Genomic DNA, 23,046 nt, shown 5'->3' with positions numbered 1-23,046 from the left:
AACTGGACACAATACTCCAAGTGTGGTCTCACCAGGGTTTTGTAGAGCTACAGCATAACCTCATGGCTCTTAAACTCGATCCCCTGTTAATGAAAGCCAAAACACCATATGCTTTCTTAACACCCTTATCCACCTGGGTGGCAACTTTGAGAGAGCTATGCATTTGAACACCAAGATCCCGCTGTTCCTCCACACTGCCGAGAATCCTGCCTTTAATCCTATATTCAGCATTTAAGTTCGACCTTCCAAAATGCATCACTTCGCATTTATCCAGGTTGAACTCCATCTGCCATTTCTCACCCCAGCTCTGCATTCTGTCAATGTCTCGCTGAAGCCTGCAATAGCCCTCGATACTATCATCAGCACCTCCAACCTTTGTGTCATCAGCAAACATACTAACCCACCCCTCAACCTCCTCATCCAAGTCATTTATAAAAACGACAAAGAGCAGAGGCCCAAGAACCGAGCCCTGCAGGACACCACTCGGCACTGACCTCCAGGCAGAATACTTACCATCTACTACCACTCTCTGCCTCCTGTCAGCCAACCAATTCTGAATATAGACAGCGAAATCACCCTGTATCCCATACCTCCTGATTTTATGAATGAGCCTGCCATGGGGAACCTTATCAAATGCCTTGCTGAAGTCCATGTACACCACATCCACTGCTTGACGCTTGTCAACCTGTCTCGTGACTTCCTCAAAGAACTAGTGAATATAATTTTGTCCAGAACTAGTAAATATAATCTCAGAATAAAAGACAAGCTATTTAGGACTGAGGTATTAAGGAACATTTTCATTTAGAAGCTCAGACATAACGTAAGTTCAAAGCAGAAAGTAATAAATTTCTAATTATGACTGACATCAAGAGATGTAGAGGAATAGCACTCCATTCTCCACTTAGTACTTTGCAGCCTTCAGAACTCTACATTGAGTTCAGCAATTTCAGACCCTGACCTCTGTCATTTATTTGTGCCCCCAGCAGCCACACTGTGTCATATTGGCTTTGCTGTGCTTTGTACAATGACCCCCTTTTCTCCTTTTCACACATATTTTACATCCATTTTGTTCTTCTTAATACTATTAACAGTTTCTTTGTCTTTTGCTTTGGGCACCCTTCCCATCTGTTCCACCCAGTCCGCTTCCTCCTCTGTCAACTGTGTAAAAAACACAATTTTCCAGTCCTGGTAGTTCTCAAGAAGAATCAAACTTGAAATGTTAATTCTGCTTCTCTGTGCACAGATGTTTCTCCCGCATTTTCTGTTTTTATTTAAGGAAGATGAAGATCCTATGGAAATATGGTGTTGAGATAGAACATCAACTATGTTTTTGAATGGTAGATCAGGCTCAAGGGGCTGATCAGCCTATTCCTACTCCTATGCTTACTAACTATTTCATTTAACATTTGAGAAGTTATACATTGTCTCTTTATGTGTAGTGAGGTAAAGAGAAACAAAAAGCATGCTGAAGTACTCAATCAGTCTAGCAGTACCTGAGAAGATAGAAACTAATTAACAGCTGGAAAATAAGACATCGGGGCCTCATTTGCTGGCTGGAGAGGCAGTGACAAATCTATGGTAAAGATAACAAGGTGTGGACCTGGATGAGCACAGCCGGCCAAGCAGCAACAAAGAAGCAGAAAAGCTGACGTTTCGGGTCTGAACCCTTCTACAGAAATCATTTCTGAAGAAGGGTCCAGACCCAAAACATCAGCTTTCCTGCTCCTCTGTTGCTCCTTGGCCTGCTGTGTTCATCCAGCTCGACACCCTTGTTATCTCAGACTCCAGCACTGGCAGTTCCTACAAATCTATGGTGCCTCTTTTTTCAGAAAGGCCTGCAAATCACAAGCCAATCAGGCAGTGACAAGGCTCATGGCATGGGGGTAACATACACTGATATGGATAAACGATTGGACAAATAACTGGAAACAGTGTAACCAGCAATGGGTTATTTTCTATTTGGCAGTATCTAACAAGTGTGTGCTGGGGTCTCAACATCTTGCATGTTCTAAATGACTTCAAAGGTATGGTTGTTAAGTTTTCTGATGATAAAAATAAAAATAAATTTTAAAAAAAAGCTAGGATAAAATATGGAAGAAAACTAGCAGCACGAAATGTCAAAAATGATAGAAAAAGCTTCTATAGATATATAAGAGGGAAGAGAGTAGCTAATGTGAATGCTGGTTCTTTAGAAGATGAAATTGGAGAGTTAATAGTGGGGAACACTGAAATGGTAGCGATGATAAATCAATACTTTGGCTCAGTTTTCACGGTGGAGGACAATAGTCCGATTTCTATTGGAACAGGTGAGTCAGAGGAAATAGAGAGGGTAGAACTTAGAACAATCAACATTGATAAGGAAAAAATATTCAGCAAACTATTAGGATTGAAGGCAGACATGTTCCCCTGGCCTGTTGGCCTATATCCTAGAGTATTAAAGGAAGTGGCAGCAGAGATAATGGATACATTGATTACAATATTTCACAATCGTCTGGACACGGGAAAGGTTCCAGTGGATTGGAAAAATGTTATTGTAACACCCTTATTGCCTCCCTCCCTTTTTGAATATGTGGAAAATTACAAACTAGTTAGCTTAACATCTGTTACTGGGAAAGTGTTAGAATCACTTAATCAGGACATTTGGAAAGTCAAAATGCTATCTATCACAGTCAGCATGGTTTTATGAAGGGCGAATCATGTTTGACTAATTTGCTAGAGTTCTTTGAAGATGTAATAAACAAAGTGGATAATAGACAATAGACAATAGGTGCAGGAGTAGGCCATTCGGCCCTTCGAGCCAGCACCACCATTCATTATGATCATGGCTGATCATCCACAATCAGTATCCTGTTCCTGCCTTATCCCCATAACCCTTGATTCCACTATTTTTAAGACCTCTATCTATCTCTTTCTTGAAAGTATCCAGAGACTCGGCCTCCACTGCCTTCTGGGGCAGAGCATTCCATATATCCACCACTCTATGGGTGAAGAAGTTTCTCCTCAGCTCTGTTCTAAATGGCCAGCCCCTTATTTTTAAACTATGTCCTCTGGTTCTGGACTCCACCATCAACGGAAACATGCTTCCTGCCTCCAGAGTGTCCAATCCTTTAACTATCTTATACGTATCAATCAGATCCCCTCTCATCCTTCTAAACTCAAATGTATACAAGCCCAGTCGCTCCAATCTTTCAACATAGGATAGTCCCGCCATTCCAGGAATTGACCTCATGAACCTACGCTGCACTCTCTCAATAGCCGGAATGCCCTTCCTCAAATTTGGAGTCCAAAACTGCACACAATACTCCAGGTGCGGTCTCACCAGGGCCCTGTACAGCTACAGAAGGACATCTTTGCTCCTATACTCAATTCCTCTTGTCATGAAGGCCAGCATGCCATTAGCTTTCTTCACTGCCTGCTGCACCTGCATGCTTGCTTTCATTGACTGATGTACAAGAACACCCAGATCTTGTTGTACTTCCCCTTTACCTAACTTGACTCCATTTAGGTAGTAATCTGCCTTCCTGTTCTTGCCACCAAAGTGTATAACCGCACATTTATCCACATTAAACTGCATCTGCCATGCATCCGTCCACTCACCTAGCCTGTCCAAGTCACCCTGTATTCTCATAACATCTTCCTCACATTTCACCCTGCCACCCAGCTTTGGGATCCCGTAGATGTAATATATCTGGACTTCTGGAACGCGTTTAATAAAGTGCCACTCAAAAATTTAATTCAGAACGTTGGATCATATCGGATTAAGAGTAATTTGTTATCTTGGATATGTGACTGGTTGATGGACAGAAGACAGAGAGTCAAGATAAATGGGTTATTTTCTGGTGACAAGAAGTAACAAATGGGGTGCCACAGGTTTCAGTCTTTGGACCCCAGCTATTTACAATCTACCTTAATGACTTGGTTACAGGGATAGAAGGCTCTATAGCCAAATTTGCAGATGACACAAAAATATGTGGGATGGTAAATAGCAAAGAGGAAATAAGAACCTTAAAAATGGATATTGGTAGGTTAGAAGAGTGGGCCAAAATGTGGCAGATGGAGTTTAATGTGGATAAGTGTGAAGTCATGTATTTTGGTTGGAAAAATGGGAAGACAACCTACTATCTAAATGAGGAGAGACTTTGGGGTACTCAGGTGCAGATGGATCTGGGTGTCTTCGTTCATCAGTCACAGAAAACTAGCATGCAGTGACAGCGCAATAAAGAAAGTGAAAGGAATGTTGGCTTTCATAGCTAAAGGAACAGAGTATAAAAGTAAGGAAGTATTATTGCAACTATACAAGGCATTGGTGAGACTGCACCTGGAGTATTGTGCACAGTTTTGGTCCCCTTATTTGAGGAAGGATGTGGTGGCATTGGAGGCAGTTCAGAGGAGGTTCACTAGATTGATCCCAGAGATCAGAGGTTTGTTGTATGAAGAGAGATTGAACAGTGTTGGCCCATACTCTCTGGAATTCAGAACATTGAGGGGATATCAAATTGAGATATTTGGGATAATTCAAGGTGTGGATAAAATAGATGTAGAATGGATGCTCCCTCTTGTGGGGCATTCTAGGACGAGAGGTCATAGGTGCAGGATTTGGGGTAGCAAATCTAAAACATAATTGAGGAGAAACTACTTCTCCTGAGGGGTGGTGAATCTGTGGAAATCGCTACCCCAAAGTGCAGTGAATGCTGGGACAGTGAGTAAAGTTAAGGAGGAATTAGACAGATTTTTAATTGGTAACGGGTTGAAGGATTATGAGGAGAAAGCTGGAAAATGAGGATGAGGAGCATATCTGGCGTGATCGAATGGCAGAGCAGTCTTGATGGGTCAAATAGCCTAATTCTGCCCTGATATCTTGTGAACATATAAACTCAAATTGTGACGAAGACATACAGAGACTACAAATGTGTAGATAGGTTAAGTGGGTAGTCAAAGATCTGGCAAGTGGATTATAATGTTGGAAAATGTGAAATTCTCCACTTTGGCAGGAAGAATAAATGCATATTACCAGGGGAGGTGATGACTTAGTGGTATCATCGCTGGACTGTCAATCCAGAGACCCAGATAATATTCTAGGGACACGGGTTTGAATCCCGCCGTGGCAGATGGTGGAATTTGAATTCAATAAATATCTGAAATTAAGAATGTAACGATGACCATGAATCCATTGCCGTTTGTCAGAAAAACCCGCCTGGCTCACTAATGTCCTTTAGAGAAGGAAACCTCCACCCTTACCTGGTCTGGCCTACATGTGACTCCAGACCCACAGCAATGTGGTTGACTCTGAAATGCCTTCTGGGCAATTAGGGATGGGCAATAAATGCTGCCTGGCCAGCAACGCCCACATCCCGTGAATGAATAAAAAAAAACCTAGGGCTTTTCTCTTTCGAACAATGAGGGATGAGAGGTGACTTGATAGAGGTGTACAGAATGATCAGAGGTATCGATAGAGTGGACAGCCAGAGACTTTTTCCTACGGTGGAGGTAGCTATTACGAGGGGTATAGTTTTAAAGTAAGTGGAGGAAGATATAGGGGGAGATGTCAGAGGTAGGTTCTTTACTAAGACAGTATGGCGTGGAATGCATTGCTGGAGACAGTAGTGGAGTTGGCCTCATTAGTGGCGTTTAAGCGGCTAATAGACAGGTTTTTGGATGATACTATAAGTTTGGGGTGGAGGTTAGACAGATAGACCTTAGTTTTAGGGTAAAAGTTCGGCACAAAATCATGGGCCGAAGGGCCTTTACTGTGCTGTATTGTTCTATGCTGAGAGATTGCAGACCACTAAGATGAAGAGATTTGGGTTTTTCTAGTGCATGAATTTCAAAGCATTAAAATGCAGATAAAGAAACCTACCAGATTGTTATCATTTGTTGTGAGGGGAACTGAATGCAAAAGTAGGGAGATTATATTTCAGGTATTCATTGGTGAGACTGTATCTAGGCCACAGTGTATCGTACTGGTCTCCTTACTTCAAGAAGAATATAAGTGCAATGGAAGTAATTTGGAGAAGGTTTATTATACAAATAACTGAATTGGGCTTTTTGTCTTTTTAGGGAAGGTAGGACAGGTTAGGCTTGTATCTGATGGAGTTTAATAAAGTAAGTGGTGATTGATCGAAATACAGAAGATAATGAGGAATATTGATAGGATGCATGTAAAGGGGTTTTTGTTGATGGAGGATCTAGAACCAGAGGTCTTAAAAATAAGACTTGTGCACTAGATACAGAGATAAAGAGAATGTCTTTTTCTCTAAGAAAATCTTAAGTCTTTAGAACATAGTCTCAAAAAGCAGACTGTTCAATCATCCTTTTTTCTGGCTAATCTGGTGCTTCATGTTTTTAGGAGGGTTTCTCACCCTACCTTATCAAACTTGCCTCAATTATTTACTACTCATCTATGGCATCATTCATGTCTGGATTTTTATGATGTAGCATTTCTTGAACAAGTCGCCACTCGGTGGATATCTGCCCAAAGCAACCCTGGTGTCTGCACCATCTTTGAAATGCAGTGATACACCCAGATAAGAACTGCCTTTCCAAAGTTTCTTCATTTGCCATATACTGGGAATGCTACTAAATTTGACCTAAGTTACAATCAGTTCTGCTATTTTGATGTATCTTCCTACTGTGTTCATGTATTATAATGGTTGAATTTTTATTCCCATGCTGAAGTGAAGAGTGTACTTGATGAAATATACGCCATTATAAATAGCCTTGAGATGGAATATACCGACGCCTTGTTTACCGTAGTCCCTGACTTCAACCAGTCCAACTTCAAGAGTGTCCTGCCAAGATACACCAGAGTGTCAGTCCCACCAGAGGCCCAAACAGCGTGGACCACGGCTACACAACCATCAAAGACGCCTACTGCTCAATTCCCTGCCCACATTTTGGTAAATTAGACCATAAGGCTCTGCTCCTTCTTCTGGCATACAAGCAAAAACTGGTGCATGACGGTCTGGTACTGAAGGTCTACAGTGCTGGTCTGTGGTAACAGACAAGCTCAAACATGACTGCTTGGAGTTGCTGGGCTAGTCTAGAGTCAAGAACTCAACAGGCAACCTAAATGAATATGCAGCTACCATCACAGACTTCATTAGTAAGTGTATAGAGGACTGCATGCCAAGAGTGTTAATCTGAGTGTTCCCCACCCAGAGACCATGGATGAACCAGGAGATCCACTCCCTACTGAAGCCCAGGTCTGAGGCGTTCAAGTCCGGTGACCCTGACCTACACAGAAAATCTAGATACAATCTTCGCAAAGCCATTGGGATCCCACAAAACAATACCAGATTAAACTAGAGTCCCAGACTAACCACCCAAGCACTTGTCAACTGTGGCAAGGCTTACATGATATAACAGGCTTAAAAGTGAAGTCAAATAGAATCCCTGATGAACCCAATGCATTCTATGCTTATTAACAACAGAAGGTCACTGAAATCATGTCATCTACCCTGACAGCCTTGGATGTGCCTGTACCCACAGTCGCCACTGCAGACGTTAGATCAACCTATGTGAGGGTGAACCAATGGAAACAGACTGGCGCAGAAGGATTCCCTGGCTGTGCACTCAAATCCTGCATGGACCAGCTGGCGAGACTATTTGCAGACATTTTTTAACCTCTCTTACTATGATGTGAGGTTCCCACCTGCTTCAAGGAGACCACTATCTTCTTGGTGCCAAAGAAAAGTCAGGCAATATACCTTAATGACAACCACCTGATAGCTCTGACATCCATTATTATGAAATGCTTTGAGAAGTTAGTAATGGCACACATCAGCCCTTGCCTCCCAGATTGCTTTCATCCACTACAATTCGCCTACCGTCACAATTAGTCTATGGCAAATGCCCTCTCCCTGGCTGGTCCTAGACTTATCTCTGGAACAACTGGGTAAGAAGGACACCTACGTCAGCTCCTATTTATTGCCTTTAGCTCTGCCTTTATCACCAGAATTCTAATAAAATTTATCTCCAAACTTCAAGATCCAGAACTCTACACCCTGCTCTGCGACTAGATCCTTGACTTCTTAAAATGCAGACCGCAATTGGTAAGGATAGGCGACAACACTACCACAATAATCCTCAACCTTGGTGCCCCTGTGGCTGCGTACTCAGCCCCTTATTATACTCCTTGTACACTCATGACTGTGTGCCAAATTCAGCTCTAACTGCATTTACAAATTTGTTGATAACACCACTGTAGTGGGCCAGATCTCAAAAAACCAACAAGACTGGGCATAGGAAAGAGATAGACAGCCCAGTGGCATGGTGTAAAGACAACAATATCTCCCTCAATGTCAGAAAAATGAAAGAGCTGGTCATCAGCTTCAGGAAGTGGAATGGAGGACTTGTCTCTGTCTGCTTGAATGGTGCTGAGGTGGAGACAGTCAAGAGCTTCAAGTTCCTAAAGAGTAAATACCACCAACAATGTATCCTTGTAGATACTGGAAGTAGATACATTCAGGGCTCATTGAGTTTGGGTTTCAATTTCTAGTAATTTATAAACCTTCTTCCCAGCCAATCATGGGGAACTTGATTTGATTAGATTTGATTTATTATTATCTCATGTACTGAGATACAGTGAAGATATAGTTTTGTATGCTAACCAGACAAGTCATACCTTACGTAAGTACATCAAGGTAATAGAACTGAACGCAGAGTATAGTGTTACAGCTACAGAGAGGATGCAGAGAAAGATCATCTCTAATAAATCGTAGGTGCATTCATAAGTCTGATAAGTGGGGAAGAAACTGTTCTTGAATCTGTTGGTAGATATTTTCAAACATTTGTATCTTCTGCCTGATTGTTTATAGTCAGGAAAGCACACCAATGCCTCTACTTCTTCAGAAGGCAAGGAAACTCAGCATGCCCATAAAAGCTGTTACCATTTTTTATAGCTACGCCATAGAAAGCATTCTATCTGAATGCATTGCAACTTGGTATGGCAACTGCTTTACCCAAGACTGCAAGAAATTACAGAGAATTATGAACGCAGCTCAGCCCATCACTAAAATCAGCCTTCCTTCCATTGACTCCATCTACATTTTCAGCTGCCTCAGGAAAGCAGTCAACATAATCAAAGACTCCTCCCACCGTGGTTATAGTCTCCTCCATTGGGCCAAAGATGCAAAAGTTTGAAACACATACCAAGAGATTCAAGAACAGTTTCTTTTCCAAGGTTATCAGACTTGTGAATGAACCTCTGATCTATGAAAGGTGATCTTTCTCTTCATCTTCTCTAGCTGTAACACTATACAGTTACAGTGTACAGTATGCATTCTGTTCTGTTGCCGTGATGTACTTACGTAAGGTATGATTTGTATGGTTAGCACACAAAATAATACCTTTCACGTATCTCAGTACATGTGACAGTAATAGATCAAGTCTAATCAAATCAAATCAAGTCCCCTACAATTGTCTGGGCAGAAGCTACATAAATTACTAAAAAGTGAAGTCCAAACTCAATGAATCCTGAATGTAGCTACTTCCAGTTTTAGAATGGCAATTTTGATGGTATCCACACAGCTCATGCTGGAGAAGCAGAGCAGAGATTAAAATATTTAAATGAGGTTCAGCACTTTATATTTTCGCAAGTATTTGGATGTTACACTATGATTTGAGTTTCCTAAGGAATGAGACACTGGCAGTTGGAAGCAGAAATTGTCAGATCTCACAGGAAATTATGTTTCCGCTTTGGGCTGGAAGTTATGTAAGTAATTCTGCTGTTCCCTCAAGCACATCATCTCCTGAAATCTGTTGTATCGTGACACCTCTTCCTTCAGATTACCTCCACCCCACTGTAGCCTGGACAACTATAAAACCAGATACAATGCAAAAACATAACTAAAGGCTTTCTGCCATCCCATACAGCAAACCTCCTCTTCCCAAATATTTTCCTAGCCACTGACGTTCGCTGTACCCCTTTCTTGTATTTATGTCAATATTAGGGTCTGGGGGAGCTAGATTTTCAGAGTGAAGTTGATTCTGATTCTGCCAAATTGGAAAATTTCCCAACTTGATAATGAAATATGGTCCCTAGGTGTCAGATTGAGTTTTCAAGCCAAATTATACAGTGTTTGTGTTTGTCTTGCAGCGGTAAAGAGATTAAATTCAGATTCCTCTCTCAACATGAAAGACTTCTCACATGATGCTGATGAATTTGCCTTATCACATTTTAATACGAAAATCTTAACAAATAAGAGCCCAGAATCTGCTGGAGAGAAGATGAACCTACCTACTAGGATAAGGGAATATGTGGACTCTCTATCAAAACAGACTAGCCTTGGCAGGTACGTGCATGATCTAAATATTTAGATTTAAGTTACTGTTATTTACACAGCGCAAGCTAAACAGAGCATTTGGAAGTGAAATGATAATTTTGACCCAAATACAATTACATAATAAGCTGTTGATGAATTAATATCGCAAAGCTGTTTTGATTTAAAAGAATAATTCTGGACTTAGGCTCCTTGTTCCTATCAATAGTTGGCATGGTTCTTTTTTGCATATGAGTGGAGCCATTCTCAACATGACTTTGTTTCAAGCAACAGAAATGAGATCTGAAATTTCCTTTGGAGATGGGCCAGTGAGATGGGAAAGTTGTGAGAGAACATGCCAGGTATGCATCCTGATATCTTACCACTGCTGATCAGTTCTTACAGGGTGGCTACTGGAGCTGGCTGGCCCAATGTTCATTTTAGGCGATTAAGGTGTTATTAACAGTAATTTAATGTGGGAATTTTGTTGAAGGCAGATAGGGATAGAGAAGCTTCAGCAGCTTGCTAGCTGCAGTAACGCAAGAACACAAATAAAATGACTGCTGAGAAAAGACACATTTGTCAAAGCTAACAAAATGTAGAGCTGGATGAACACAGCAGGCCAAGCAGCATCTTAGGAGCACAAAAGCTATGTTTCGGTCCTAGACCCTTCATTAGAAAAAGCTTTGTCAAAGTTTTTCACTTTGTATTCATTAGAACAATTCATAAGAAATATCAATTTAAATGGAAAGCTATCATTTATACTGCATGAGAAGAGAGTGCTGATTTGTTTGCGAATCAACTTTGGGAGAGGCATTGTCATAGAGCGTGTATCCCTGAGGTGCTAGTACAGAATGCACTTTAACCTTTATGCCTCTGTCATTGTTTCCTTCAACAATGTCTGGGTCATGGTCAGAACAGCCTTGAACAAATGTCAAATTTTAGCAATTTGCTCCTCAACTCTTTCCTGGCTCAGCTCCACTTTGTACCATTAATGCTGATTCATAGTTAACTGCCAGACCTTGTTTAAATTTTAAACCAGGCATGTCAATTCTGATTGGTTATAACATTGCCCTGAGAAATGAACCATTTGTTGTCGCCATTTTACTAAGTTGAAACAGGTGCAGTGCATGCATGCTCTTTTTGTCTTCAAAACATAGGCCTCTGTAGTTATTATAAATAGGATATCCATTACTTGCCTTATACGATGAGGAGCAGCAGTTTGCAAGATTCCACAAGTGCCTCCAGCCAATCCTATGAATGGCCCTTAGTAAAAGCATTGAGCACAAAATTGTTGCTGAAGTGACTACATTTCAAAAATCTAAATTAGCTATAAAAGGCTCTGAGACGTCCACTGTTTGTGGAAAGCACCATATAAGGACAGATCATTTTTCTTTTGTATGTTCACTTGTGATTGTTCCACGTTGTGGGTGTACCTAAACTATGTAAACTGCAGCAGCCCATGAAATGTCTCGCCGCCACTTTCTCAAGGACAGTTAGGGATGTGCAATAAATACTGGCATAGCTAGAGATATCCACACCCTGTCAAAGAATGAGAAAAAACAATGTTTTTGAGATGATGTGGAGCAGTCTGCTGGCCTTCTGACTCTAGTGCACTACATGTCCATGAGGCTACTTTCTAAGTTGAGGGATCCTTGGGGTGCTAGTACAGAACGTACCTTAACCTTTATGCCTTTGTCATTGTTTTCTTCGACAATGTCAGGGTCTTGATCAGAACAGCCTTGAGCAAATGCTATCAATTTAGCAATTCGCTCCTCAACATTTTCATGGCTCAGCTCCACTCCCCTGCCATGGAGGAGCTCTCTGTAACCTGTCCATTGATCTTTGTATCTCTGAGCCATCTGTCCCCAGTGCCTGTCAAGGTTGGTTTAATGCATTGCTTGAAGGACTCTGCAAGTTTCCTGTTCTCTAAGCACCTGTTTCATTGATGGCCAATGAACCTCAGCATCTTTGTAGAATTAAGCTTTGCTGGGCATGCCATCATTATTCTGATGGAAAGTAGGCATAGTTGTCATTTGCCTCTGTCACCTACTCCCTTCTCACCAGTGGTGCCACCCGTTAGAACTATGCCTTATTCAATATGAGAGCATTTGCCCTAATGGAGATTGTGCTGCTTTGGACCGATTTGATACTGCATGTACACACATTGTTTCCTCCTTCAAGTCTCTGCTGACTCCAATAACATATGCTGTGCTTGTGGAATGGAAAGGAATGCTGTTAACAATGTCTCGATGCAACATGTCCTTTTTGTGCTCTTGAGTTTCATATGGCTCTGAGGCATGAAATGTGCTGTTGGTACTTTGGCAGCAGCCTCTTGAAGTTGGTTTAAAGTACTTGGATTTTGCTGCATCAAATATATTAATAGCAAGATTTATAAAATGTCAAGCTTGTGTTGGTAATTTCTGTTGAGTGTAGACATAGAAATTTCCAAGGTATATTATGTGAAATATAAAGATAAGGACAGAATGAATTCCTTTGAAATTGAGACTGAATATGCTGTCTTGTCTAAATATAATTAACTTCTATGCTTCAGAAACTCACATTTCCGTAAAAATAATAAATTGGAACTGTATAATTATTTTGCATTGATTATCTTTTTCTGTATATTTTGCTATTCTATGTTCAAGTATACCCTTGGGATCATTTGACAGTTGTGTCTGTGTAAGCTGTCAATTAATTATCATAAACATTTTAACACTATGGTGTGTATTATGTGTTATCATAACTTGGTGCCCCCATAATTTTGCACATGAAACTAACCAATTTCTTGTTCATAGTATCTGTGCAAAGCATCAAGTGGATACCAAGTAGTTTATCACATCTATGAAAGGGAAATGTAATGTATTTACAACAATCTCTTGCAAAGTATCAAAAAATCACTACATAGAATGAAACATTAACCAAGGTCTGGGAATAGGTTTCCACTCCCAACACAGTCCTAAGCACTGATAGCAGAGCTGTAGGGAGTTAATTTTAAAAAAGCTGTTTTTAAAGGATAAAAGCACAATGGGAAAAATTGGCTTTAAATTTATTTGTTATATGTAGTCTACAACTTGTCATTTTTATCCCTCCCTTAAAAGTTTCCTTCTTTAATGCAATGGCAAAATCAAAGCAAAAAATGCTATGAAAGTTATCACAAAGTGGTATCTGCATTTGATCCTCCAACTGTTGAGCAGTTAGTATTAGGTAATAAATACAGTTCGTTAAATTGAAAGAATATGTACATCACTGGGAAGTACTACTTGAGGCCATGGGTATTGAGGAGAGAAGAAGTCAAAGTAAAGGTACAGATATGCTGACACAAAAACATATCTTGAAAGGGTGTAGGGTCTAGAGGGTGATTGAGGAGTTGACCAGGGTGTCAGAGAAAACAGTTCTTTTGTAATGCAAAATAATGAGAGGGGAAAGTCTGTTTGATGGTAGCATTATGCCGGTATTTTGTTGAATACAGACGTTGGCGGGATTGGAGGTGAAGACAGTGACAACCTCATTATAGTTCTGGGAGGGAGAGGAAGGGGTGAGAACAGACATGTGGGAAGTGGTTTTCTCATAGTCAAGGGCCCTGGAAACCACTTTGGATAGGAATCCTTGGTTGAGAAAAAGAAGAAAAGACATATCAGAAGTACTGGCATAAAAAGTTGTGACATCTGAATCGATACTTAGAGACAGGAAAAACTAGAAGAATGGAATGAAATCTTTACAGGAAGTAAAATGGAAGGACGTTTAGTTGAAGTAACTATGGGAGTCAGTGGAGTTATAATGAATAAAAAAACTAGAAAAACTCAATGTTAGGCAACATCTGTGGAAATAAAACGCGTTAACGTTTCAGGTCAATGGCCTTGTAATGTTAACTCTGTTTCTCTACATAGATGCTCTTGATTGATGAGTTTTTCCAGCTCCTTTTTTCTTATTTCAAATTTATTGCACCTGCACTACGGTATATTACCTTAGGTAACAGTGAATATTTATTGATTAGCCTGTTCCAGAAATGGTGATAGAGAAATCAAGGAAAGGAAGAGATGAATTGGGCACAGATTTTGTGAAGGTGAGAGATGGGTTGGAATTAGAAACAAAGATATAAAAATTGCTCAAGTAATTTTAAAATAATTTTGGATCAAATTGTCATGATCACTGTCCAATTCTCTTTTCTGGCCACTGGTGAGGCATCAGGCAACTGCTCAGTATTTCATTACAGCAAATCACTGAGTAGGAACTCAGGACTGGGGGAATCAAACTCTGGGTTCATCAATCTATAGATCTTTGTTGTCATGCAAGTCCTTTTCCAAAGTTGGCATTAATTTTTCAAAAACTTATTTGTACTACATAGTATTTTGTATTACATTTATCGGGGTGCACAAGTTAGTCTTACTTTTGTAAGTATGCTTTACTAGGCTATCTTGGTGAAACAGAATCTAGTAATGTGACACACTAAACATGAATAAATTCTGATAAGAAAAATTAGTGTACTCATTTCTTACATTTAGGCCTGAGCGAAAAAGATAAGTTCAGTGCTTTTTCACATGGTGTTTAAAAAAAAGAACAGCAAGTGTGGACTTATTACAAGAGAAGTCTCTTCAATAGAGACAACTCATGCTTATTGTGTAATTCAATTAAAAATATTGAAGGGAAGGTGGACAAAGTTTTTTTAAAAAATGAAAACTTCAGTGGACTACTAACAAATAGAATGATTAATCTAATTATTCAAACTTGTGTAGTTCCTTCCTGAAAATTTGAGATATGTGGGGCAGAAGAATATGTTATCTCACATATCTTCTAATACCAATGTTTGAAGCGTTTTAAAAAATTGTAAACATATGTGAACAGCAGCAATGTGACTAAAAGATAATTCTTTCAGAGAATTTGAATAAATGTGCTGAACTTAATGGCTTTTAAATTCAGATCACTTTCCCAGTTACTGAAATTAGGCTTCTTCCAACTCTAAATTTGTTCTCAGATAGGAAGAACAGCTGATACTGGAGTCAGAGATAATACTGTGTGGAGCTAGAGGAACACAGCAAGCCAGGCAGCATCAGAGGAGTAGGAAAGTTGACCTTTCGGTTTGGGACCCTTCTTCAGAAATGGGGGAAGGGGAAGGGAGCTCCAAAATAAATAGAGAGAGGAGGGGTGGGGATGGGGAAGGTAGATGGGATGGTGATAGGTGAGCACAGGTAGGCAGTGGTGCAGATTGGTCAGGGAGGTGGGAGGAGCAGATAGGTGAGAGAAAAGATGGACAGGTTGTGTTAGGTCAAGGAGACAGGGATGAGAGGGAGGGTTGGTCATGGGATGAGGCTGTGCGTGGAGAGATTTTGAAGCTAGTAAAGTCCACATTTAGACCATTGGGTTGTAGGCTTCCAAGATGGAATACGAGGTGCTGCTCCTTCAGTTTCTGGGTGGCATCATTGTGACACTGGAGGCAGTCCAGGATGGACATGTTGCCCAGGGAGTGGGAGGGGGAGTTGAAATCGTTTGCAACAAGAAGGTGTTTTCGTTTGTCGCAAACAGAGCGCAGGTACTCTACAAAGCGCTCTCCGAGCCTTCGCTTGGTCTCACCGATGTAGAGGAGGCCACATTGGAATCAGTGGATGCAATAGACCACATTGGCGGATGTGCAGGTGAACCTCTGTCTGATGCGTTTCTCTTGTGTTTCCCGCATCTCTACCCTCACATCTCTTGCAATTCCCATACCTCTGGCCTCACATCCCCTCCCTGCAACAAAAACAAAGGCAGAATTCCCCTTGTCCTCACATATCACAGTACTAACCTCCATATTCAATATGTCATTTTCTGCCACTTCTGCCACCTGCAATTCAACCCCACAGCCAAAGATATAGTTCCTTCCCTACCCCATCAGCCTTTCGCAGGGACCACTCTCTCCATAACTCCCTTGGCCGCTCCACACTCTCCACTAGCCCCACCACCCCTGGTATCTTGCCCTGCAACCGCAGGGAGTGCTACGCCTGCTCCTACACCTCCCCCCTCACCTCCATCCATGGCACCAAACAAACCTTTCACATCAGACTGACGTTCTCCTGCACATCCGTCAATGTGGCCTATTGCATCCGCTGCTCCCAATTTGGCCTCCTGTACATCGGTGAGACCAAGCGGAGGCTTGGAGATCGCTTTGTAGAGCACCTGCGCTCTGTACGCGACAAACGACACCACCTTCCAGTCGTGAACTATTTCAACTCCCCCTCTCACAACGACTTCCTGAGCGACATGTCCATCCTGGGCCTCCTCCAGTGTCACAATGACGCCACCTGGAAACAGGAGGAGCAACACCTCATATTCCGCCTTGGGAGCCTACAACTCAATGGTCTATATGTAGACTTTATCAGTTTCAAAGTCTCCCCAACCCCGGCCTCATTCCCTGTCCAACCATTCTTCTCATCCCTGCCTCCTTGACCTGACACAACCTGTCCATCTTCTCTCCCACCTGTCTGCTTCTCCTACCTCATTGGCCAATCTCTACCACTGCCTACCTACACTCACCTATCACCATCACACTTACCTTCCCCAGCCCCATACCCCAACTCCCTGTTTAATTTGGAGCTCCCTTGACCCTCCCCCATTTCTGAAGAACGGTCCTGACCCAAAGCGTCAACTTTCCTCCTCCTCCGACACTGCCTGGTCTGCTGTGTTCCTCCAGCTCCACACGGTGTTATCCCTAAATTTGCACTGTTTGCTGTTTATCCTTTTTCCATACCTGCAGTGAACACAGTTATAATGTATTCACTCTTTCTGATATGCACACCTATCTTCACCAAAAGGAGTTTAGTTAAACCTGGAAATTCATAAGTATAATTATTTGCATTCTAGTCAAACGTTTGTTTCCTGTGTAAAATATGAAATTCATAGTGCATTTGAGATCTTTCCTCAAGATGCCAGCAATTGGAGCATTTTTAGACATAATAAGAATATCTGAAGAGCTGATCAAAGGCTGTTCATCTGCATCTTTAACAGCACATATGTCAACAATAACCATATAGAAATTGATTGATTGTCTTCCTGGAGAAGGGAAAATAATTAAATAATGAGTTTTAAAACTAACTTCGTATTTAAAAAATTACAATGAGTCATAAAATGGAATCGTCCAGTTTAGATATGATGAAGAAGAATGGTTGTAGTTAAATCATTCTGCTTTCATGGTGTGCAGTATGCCTTGGGCTGGCACAAATTTTCTTGTGCAATTTTCTGGCTTTCACCTCCATTCATCGTGGGGATGAGCTGTTACACACAAGTCATAGGGAACTGTGTGGCAGAAGTACTTAAGATCTTTTGGCTTACGTGCTTCAATCCACATTTAAAGCACATGACATCAGATGTGCACGCCAGGAACTACCTGTCACATTGAGGTTTTTGACCCTGACACAGTCGCACAGAAAAGGCAAATTTTCTTCCAAGACAGCGATCCAGATATAATGGTGGATGTGAAGTAGAGAGGACGGTAGCTCTTCTTGCTACTGCCTTCCAAAGTGGCCTCATCATCAGACCCAGCCAGCTCGAGCAGTATGATGGGTCATTGCTGTAGCCTGGGTGAGAAAAGACGCCGGAAGTTCAGAATGAAAATCAATAATCTCTGCTCTGCAAGTGCCACCATTTTTGTTCTGCTATCCCATACTCACAGGGGCAGCATTCACTCTAACTGTGCCATTACTCATGTATTCCACACATGGGCAAGATTCAGAGCTCATTGTTAAAAGCTTGAGGGTAAAACCAAGGTGTTTTTTTTTCTCAACATCAAGTATGTGATCTTTTTCATTCTCACCATATTAAAACAGAACCAAATTTCTACATGAGGCATTTCCAATGAGGTATCAGGGTCTGAGCTAGTTGGGGATGCAGGTGGAAATCTGGCTGTTACTTCCACTCAGACTTGGTACTCTTGACCTCAGCAGTGAAGATGGTGGCCTCTGGGAGAGCCAGACATTTCTCCACAGAGTTCATGGAGATGCTGACTGTACCTACAAGACACGAGAGAAGGCATTGTGGCTCATAATTAGAAGTGGAATGCAATTAATGGAACTCCAGTGGTGTTCATAAGAGAGTTACAATGGTATGAAGGGAGATACTTAGATAGCAGGAGTGGTCTCGGTCTTCTCATGTGAGGGAGAGTATTGTGTTCTCATAGCGAATAATAAGCCTGATATCAGGCATCCCTCCACCCATCCAGCCTTTTTGGACCCTGTTATGGGCTGTTTTCTTCTGGAATGAGAGAAAGGGAGGGATTTAGTGAGATGATAGTTGGTATCACAACTGTTAATGATTGTGTAACTGGTTGAAAGGTGATATGGTGGCCTGGCTGTGAGTATGCAGTGCAAAAGCTGTGCAGGGTTAGTGATGTGTGATGTTGGTGGACTGGACTGGGGGAGGAAGTGAGAGTAAGAGAAATGGTTACAGGTACTGGTGAGAATTGAAGAGCATAAGTTTTGACAGAAGCTGGATATAGTAGTGGATATTGAGTGAGTGTAAGGTAGCAAAGAGGAGTGTGGCATCCTGGAGAAAATTATTGACCTTCTTGCAGCACTACTGGCTACAATACTGTAACATGGGCACTATACTGACCCAGGTGGTGACCTTGGACCACGTTATGATATTCTGGTGTTGTGACCTTCTCTCACGGTCCTGATCCATTTATCATTTTTCTGACATTTTTCCCTTGGGATTCTCCAGCCTTGGATCAACCTTATACTGATTGCTTGACAGAATGGGAAAACCCTGCTCCATGGTCCTGATTTTTTCATCAGAGACAAAGGTGATGTCATTAAATGCTGCCTGCAAACCTTTAGATGGCTTTATTGGCCAAAGCCAATTTTAAAGTGGTGTATTCAGGAATTAAGCCAGCACCAGTCAGAGTGATCAATCATTCCAAAATGAAAGAATTCCAAAAGATTTAAATTATTATGCAAAGAGCGCCGGGACATACACGTGGGATGAAGATCAAAACCTAAACACCAGACTACAGCATTTCACTTCACCTCAAATCTGCATTTTGAAAATTTTCTTCTGAGGAATGAATCACCAAACTTGTAAAGTTAGTTTTACTCCTGACTGAACAAGCTTAACACTGTCATCAATCTTTACAATGAAAATATTGGCTTTGGAGATTTTCATCCCTGCAGGAGCGGTGATGGCCTACGGGTATTATTGCTAGACTATTCATCCAGAGACCCATGTAACATTCTGCGGACTGGGTTCGAGTCCTGCCACGGCAGATGGTGGAATTTGAATTCCATAAAATATCCGGAATTAAGAATCTAATAAAGACCATGAACCAATTGTTGATTGTCAGGAAAAACCCGCCTGGTTCACCAATGTCCTTCAGGGAAGGAAACTGCCATCCTTGATCTGGCCTAGATGTGACTCCAGACCCATAGCAATGTGGTTGACTCTCAATAACCCTCAGGGAAATTAGGGATGGGCAATAAATGCCGCCTAGCCAGTGACGCCCTCATCCTGTTAATGAATAAACAAAAAAAAATTGGCTCATCCATACAGGATAAGAGCTATTGTGATCAAATCATTTCTCATTGTGCGATATACAGTGTCATGAAAGGCACTAAGGTGATTGTCCCTGATCCTGAAAAGTTCCCAGCCTACCTCAGATCACTGTGGAAGGGTAAAGTATCTCAAATTTTTGAGCAACAGGTGAAGCTGTGCAGTAATAACATGAGTGGCTATTGCCACTAGTGACTATTAGGATGCTGCCATCAAGCCACAAAAATATTCTACCTATCGTACAATTAACTAACATGTTATGTGAATTTCAGTGCCAATGTGATGCCAAGTATGCATCGGAGATACCAAAACCAAGCAGATTGTATCAGAAAACAGGTTCCTTCGGCTGCCAGCAGTAACCAAAGTACTGACCATACCCAACCAACCAACCACAACAGTGTCCACCATTTGATGTGAGTCCTCAATTGGACATCATTTGCTGGATAATCCTGAATGTGCAAAGATTTATGTTGACAACGAATTTAGGATTGTCAGTCAGTTACTGTATATATTGTGTATATTGGATGCTAAATATATTAACACGCAGGCCTGTTCTTTGCTGACAGAAATAACGTGCACTCACTGTGTCTGTTTCAACTCAACAAAATAGGTGCAGCTATTCACCGTTAATTTCTCAGGACAATACCCTGACCAATCAGAGTTAACCTCCCTTGTTTAAAATCTAAACAAAGCCTGACTGTAAATTGGCAATCAGCATTAACTCTATGGCAATGCTGTTACCAACCAATAGTCTCCTGTCATTTGGCATGATCCCTTGAATTGATATTCTTGCAAAGTATCCTTAAAAATGCAAGATGAAAAGCTTTTCAAAATGTCTTTTCCTCAGTGAAGCTCAAGTTTTATACTACCAAATGACTTTTTTTACAATACTAATCCAGGCCTCCGATTTACTCGTCTAGTAGTATGATCACTATGCAATCTTAATCGCTGTTATATTTTCTTTATGTTTCTCCAGGATATTTTATTGGCACAACATCAGGTTGGCTTCCATGACAAATTAACCAGTGTGAACAGGTTGCTTTTATCTTTCATTCATCACTGGGTGGGCCAGCAACTATTCTTTTTTCCTGTTGGCCTTGAGAAAGTGGTGGTGAACTGCCTCCTTGAACCACTGCAGTCCATGTGTTGTGTGTAGACCCACAATAACGATAAGGGGGAATTTCCAAGATTTTCACTCAAATAACACAATAAAACTGTGATATATTTCCAACTTTAGATGGTGAGTGGCTTGAAGGTGATGTTAAAGGTGGTTTTCCAATGCATCTGATGCCTTATCCTTCCAGATGCGAGTGTTGATGTGTTTGAAATGTGATGGCAAAGGACCCTTAGTGGATCTTAGATGTGCATCTTGTAAATGAGTCACATTGTGGCTACTGAGCATCAGTGATGTAGGGATTGGATGCTTGTTGGTCTTTTGCCAATCAAGTGGGCTGCTTTGTCCCTAATGCTGTCAAGCCTCATGAGTGTTGCTGGAGGTGCACCCACTCAGGTAAATGGGGAGTATTGCAGTTGGTGGATAGGCTTTGAGGAGTCAGGAAGTGAATTTTCGCTGCAGGATTCTTAGCCCTCTAACCAGCTCTTTTCGCCACGGTACTTTATATGGCAAACAGTGTGGAGCTGGAGGAACACAGCAGGGCAGGCAGCATCAGAGGAGCAGGAAGGTTGATGTTTCTGGTCGGGACCCTTCTTCAGAAATGGTAACCCCCTGGGCTGTCTCTTTATTGGAGATTGATATTGCTTTGCATTTGGTAGTGTGAATGTTACTTGCCACTTTCCAACCCAAGTCTTGATATTGTCGAGATCTTCCTGCCTTTGGAATGGATTGCTTTAATATCTGAGGAGTCATGAATGGTGCTGAACATTGTGCATTCATTGGTGAACATTCCAACTTCTGACTTTATAATGAGGTAAGGTTGTTGATGAAGTAGCCAAGGATGATTAGGCTGAGGATACTACCCTCAGGAACCAAAGCAGAGATGTCATGGAGCTGAGATGACTGTCCCCCAATGACAACCATCTTCCTTTGTGCCAGGTATGACTCTGAGACAGAGTTCCCTCACCCTGCCTTCCCCCCCCCTCCGTTTCCCATTGATTCCCATTTTGTTGGGGCTACTTGATGGCACACTTGGTCAAATATGTAGTCATTCTCAGTTCATCTCTGGAATTCAACTCTTTTGTTTGATTCCATGATTGATTAAGACTGTAATAAGGTGAGAAGCTGAGTGGCCCTGAGTGGAACCCAAATGGGCATCAATGAGCAGGTTGTTGATGAGCAGGTGCTGCTTGTTAGCACTGTTGATAACACCTTCCATCACTTTACTGATGATTGAGAGTAGACTGATGGGGTGGCAATTGGTGCGGTCAGATTTCTCTTGCTTAATATATGCATGATATACCTGGACAATCTTCCGCACTGTTGGGTAGTCGATAGTAGCTGCACTGGAGCAGCTTGGCTAGGGTTGCAACACATTCTGGAGCACAGCTCTTCAGTTCTATTACCAAAATGTTCAGTGTAATTAAGACTGCGATAATTAGATTCTTGATTAGTAAGGGTCTCAAGGGTTATGAGGAGAAGGCAGGAGAACAGGTTTGAGAAACATAATGGCCAAGATCAAATGGCAGAGCAGAGCAAATGTGATGGGCCAAATAGCCTAATTCTGCTCCTATATATTGTTATGATCTTCAGCCTTACATTTGCTTTGTGGATTGCAATTTTTGTGAAGCCTCCTCCCCCAGTTAGTTGTTTGGTTGTCTACAACCAAAAACAACTGATATGGCAGGATTGCAGAGTTTAGAACTAATCCATTGGTTATGGAATTGCTTAGGTCTATCTATCACTTGCTGATTAAACTGTTTGGTATGAAAATAGCCTTGGTTTGTAGCTTCACTGATTTGACACCTCATTTTTAGGTGTGACTGGTGCTGTTCCTTTGGAGGTGGACATCCCTGAATCTGCATAACCTGTCTGCAGTCAAGGGACCAGGTTTACTGCAGGTTGTTGGTGCTGAAAGCCATTACAATGATTTTAGTTCCTCTGTCCCTCCAACTCTGAATCTGAGAACCATACTCTCTCCCCCACCTAACAGCACTTAACATTTCCCATAGTAATCCTTCTCCCTGGGAGTCTGGGGTATGTTGTAAAGGCATTGCTATGTTCTGGAATTGCCACCTTCTGACTGGAAGATCTGGTGGACTTTCTAACTTTCTCAGGCTCTGGGTTCTCTTATGGGATCTTTACTATTTTGGGAAG

The 23,046-nt window shown here is 41.6% G+C and overlaps 1 protein-coding gene across 3 annotated transcripts in view; it reads left to right on the top strand.

The window, feature by feature from the left end:
* Positions 1 to 23,046, top strand: part of armc2 (armadillo repeat containing 2) — a 169,463-nt gene that overhangs the window by 24,940 nt on the left and 121,477 nt on the right. For all 3 annotated transcript variants that reach the window (XM_048530320.2, XM_048530322.1, XM_059645236.1), the window contains one exon: positions 10,097 to 10,292. In XM_048530320.2, the coding sequence (XP_048386277.1) occupies positions 10,097 to 10,292 (196 nt within the window). The remainder of the gene's footprint in view (positions 1 to 10,096; positions 10,293 to 23,046) is intronic.

Source organism: Stegostoma tigrinum, chromosome 4 (assembly GCF_030684315.1).
Source record: "Stegostoma tigrinum isolate sSteTig4 chromosome 4, sSteTig4.hap1, whole genome shotgun sequence".
NCBI classification, from domain to species: Eukaryota; Metazoa; Chordata; class Chondrichthyes; order Orectolobiformes; family Stegostomatidae; genus Stegostoma; species Stegostoma tigrinum.
The sequence above is the reverse complement of the archived record's forward strand: the minus strand, read 5'-3'. Positions and strand labels throughout refer to the sequence as shown.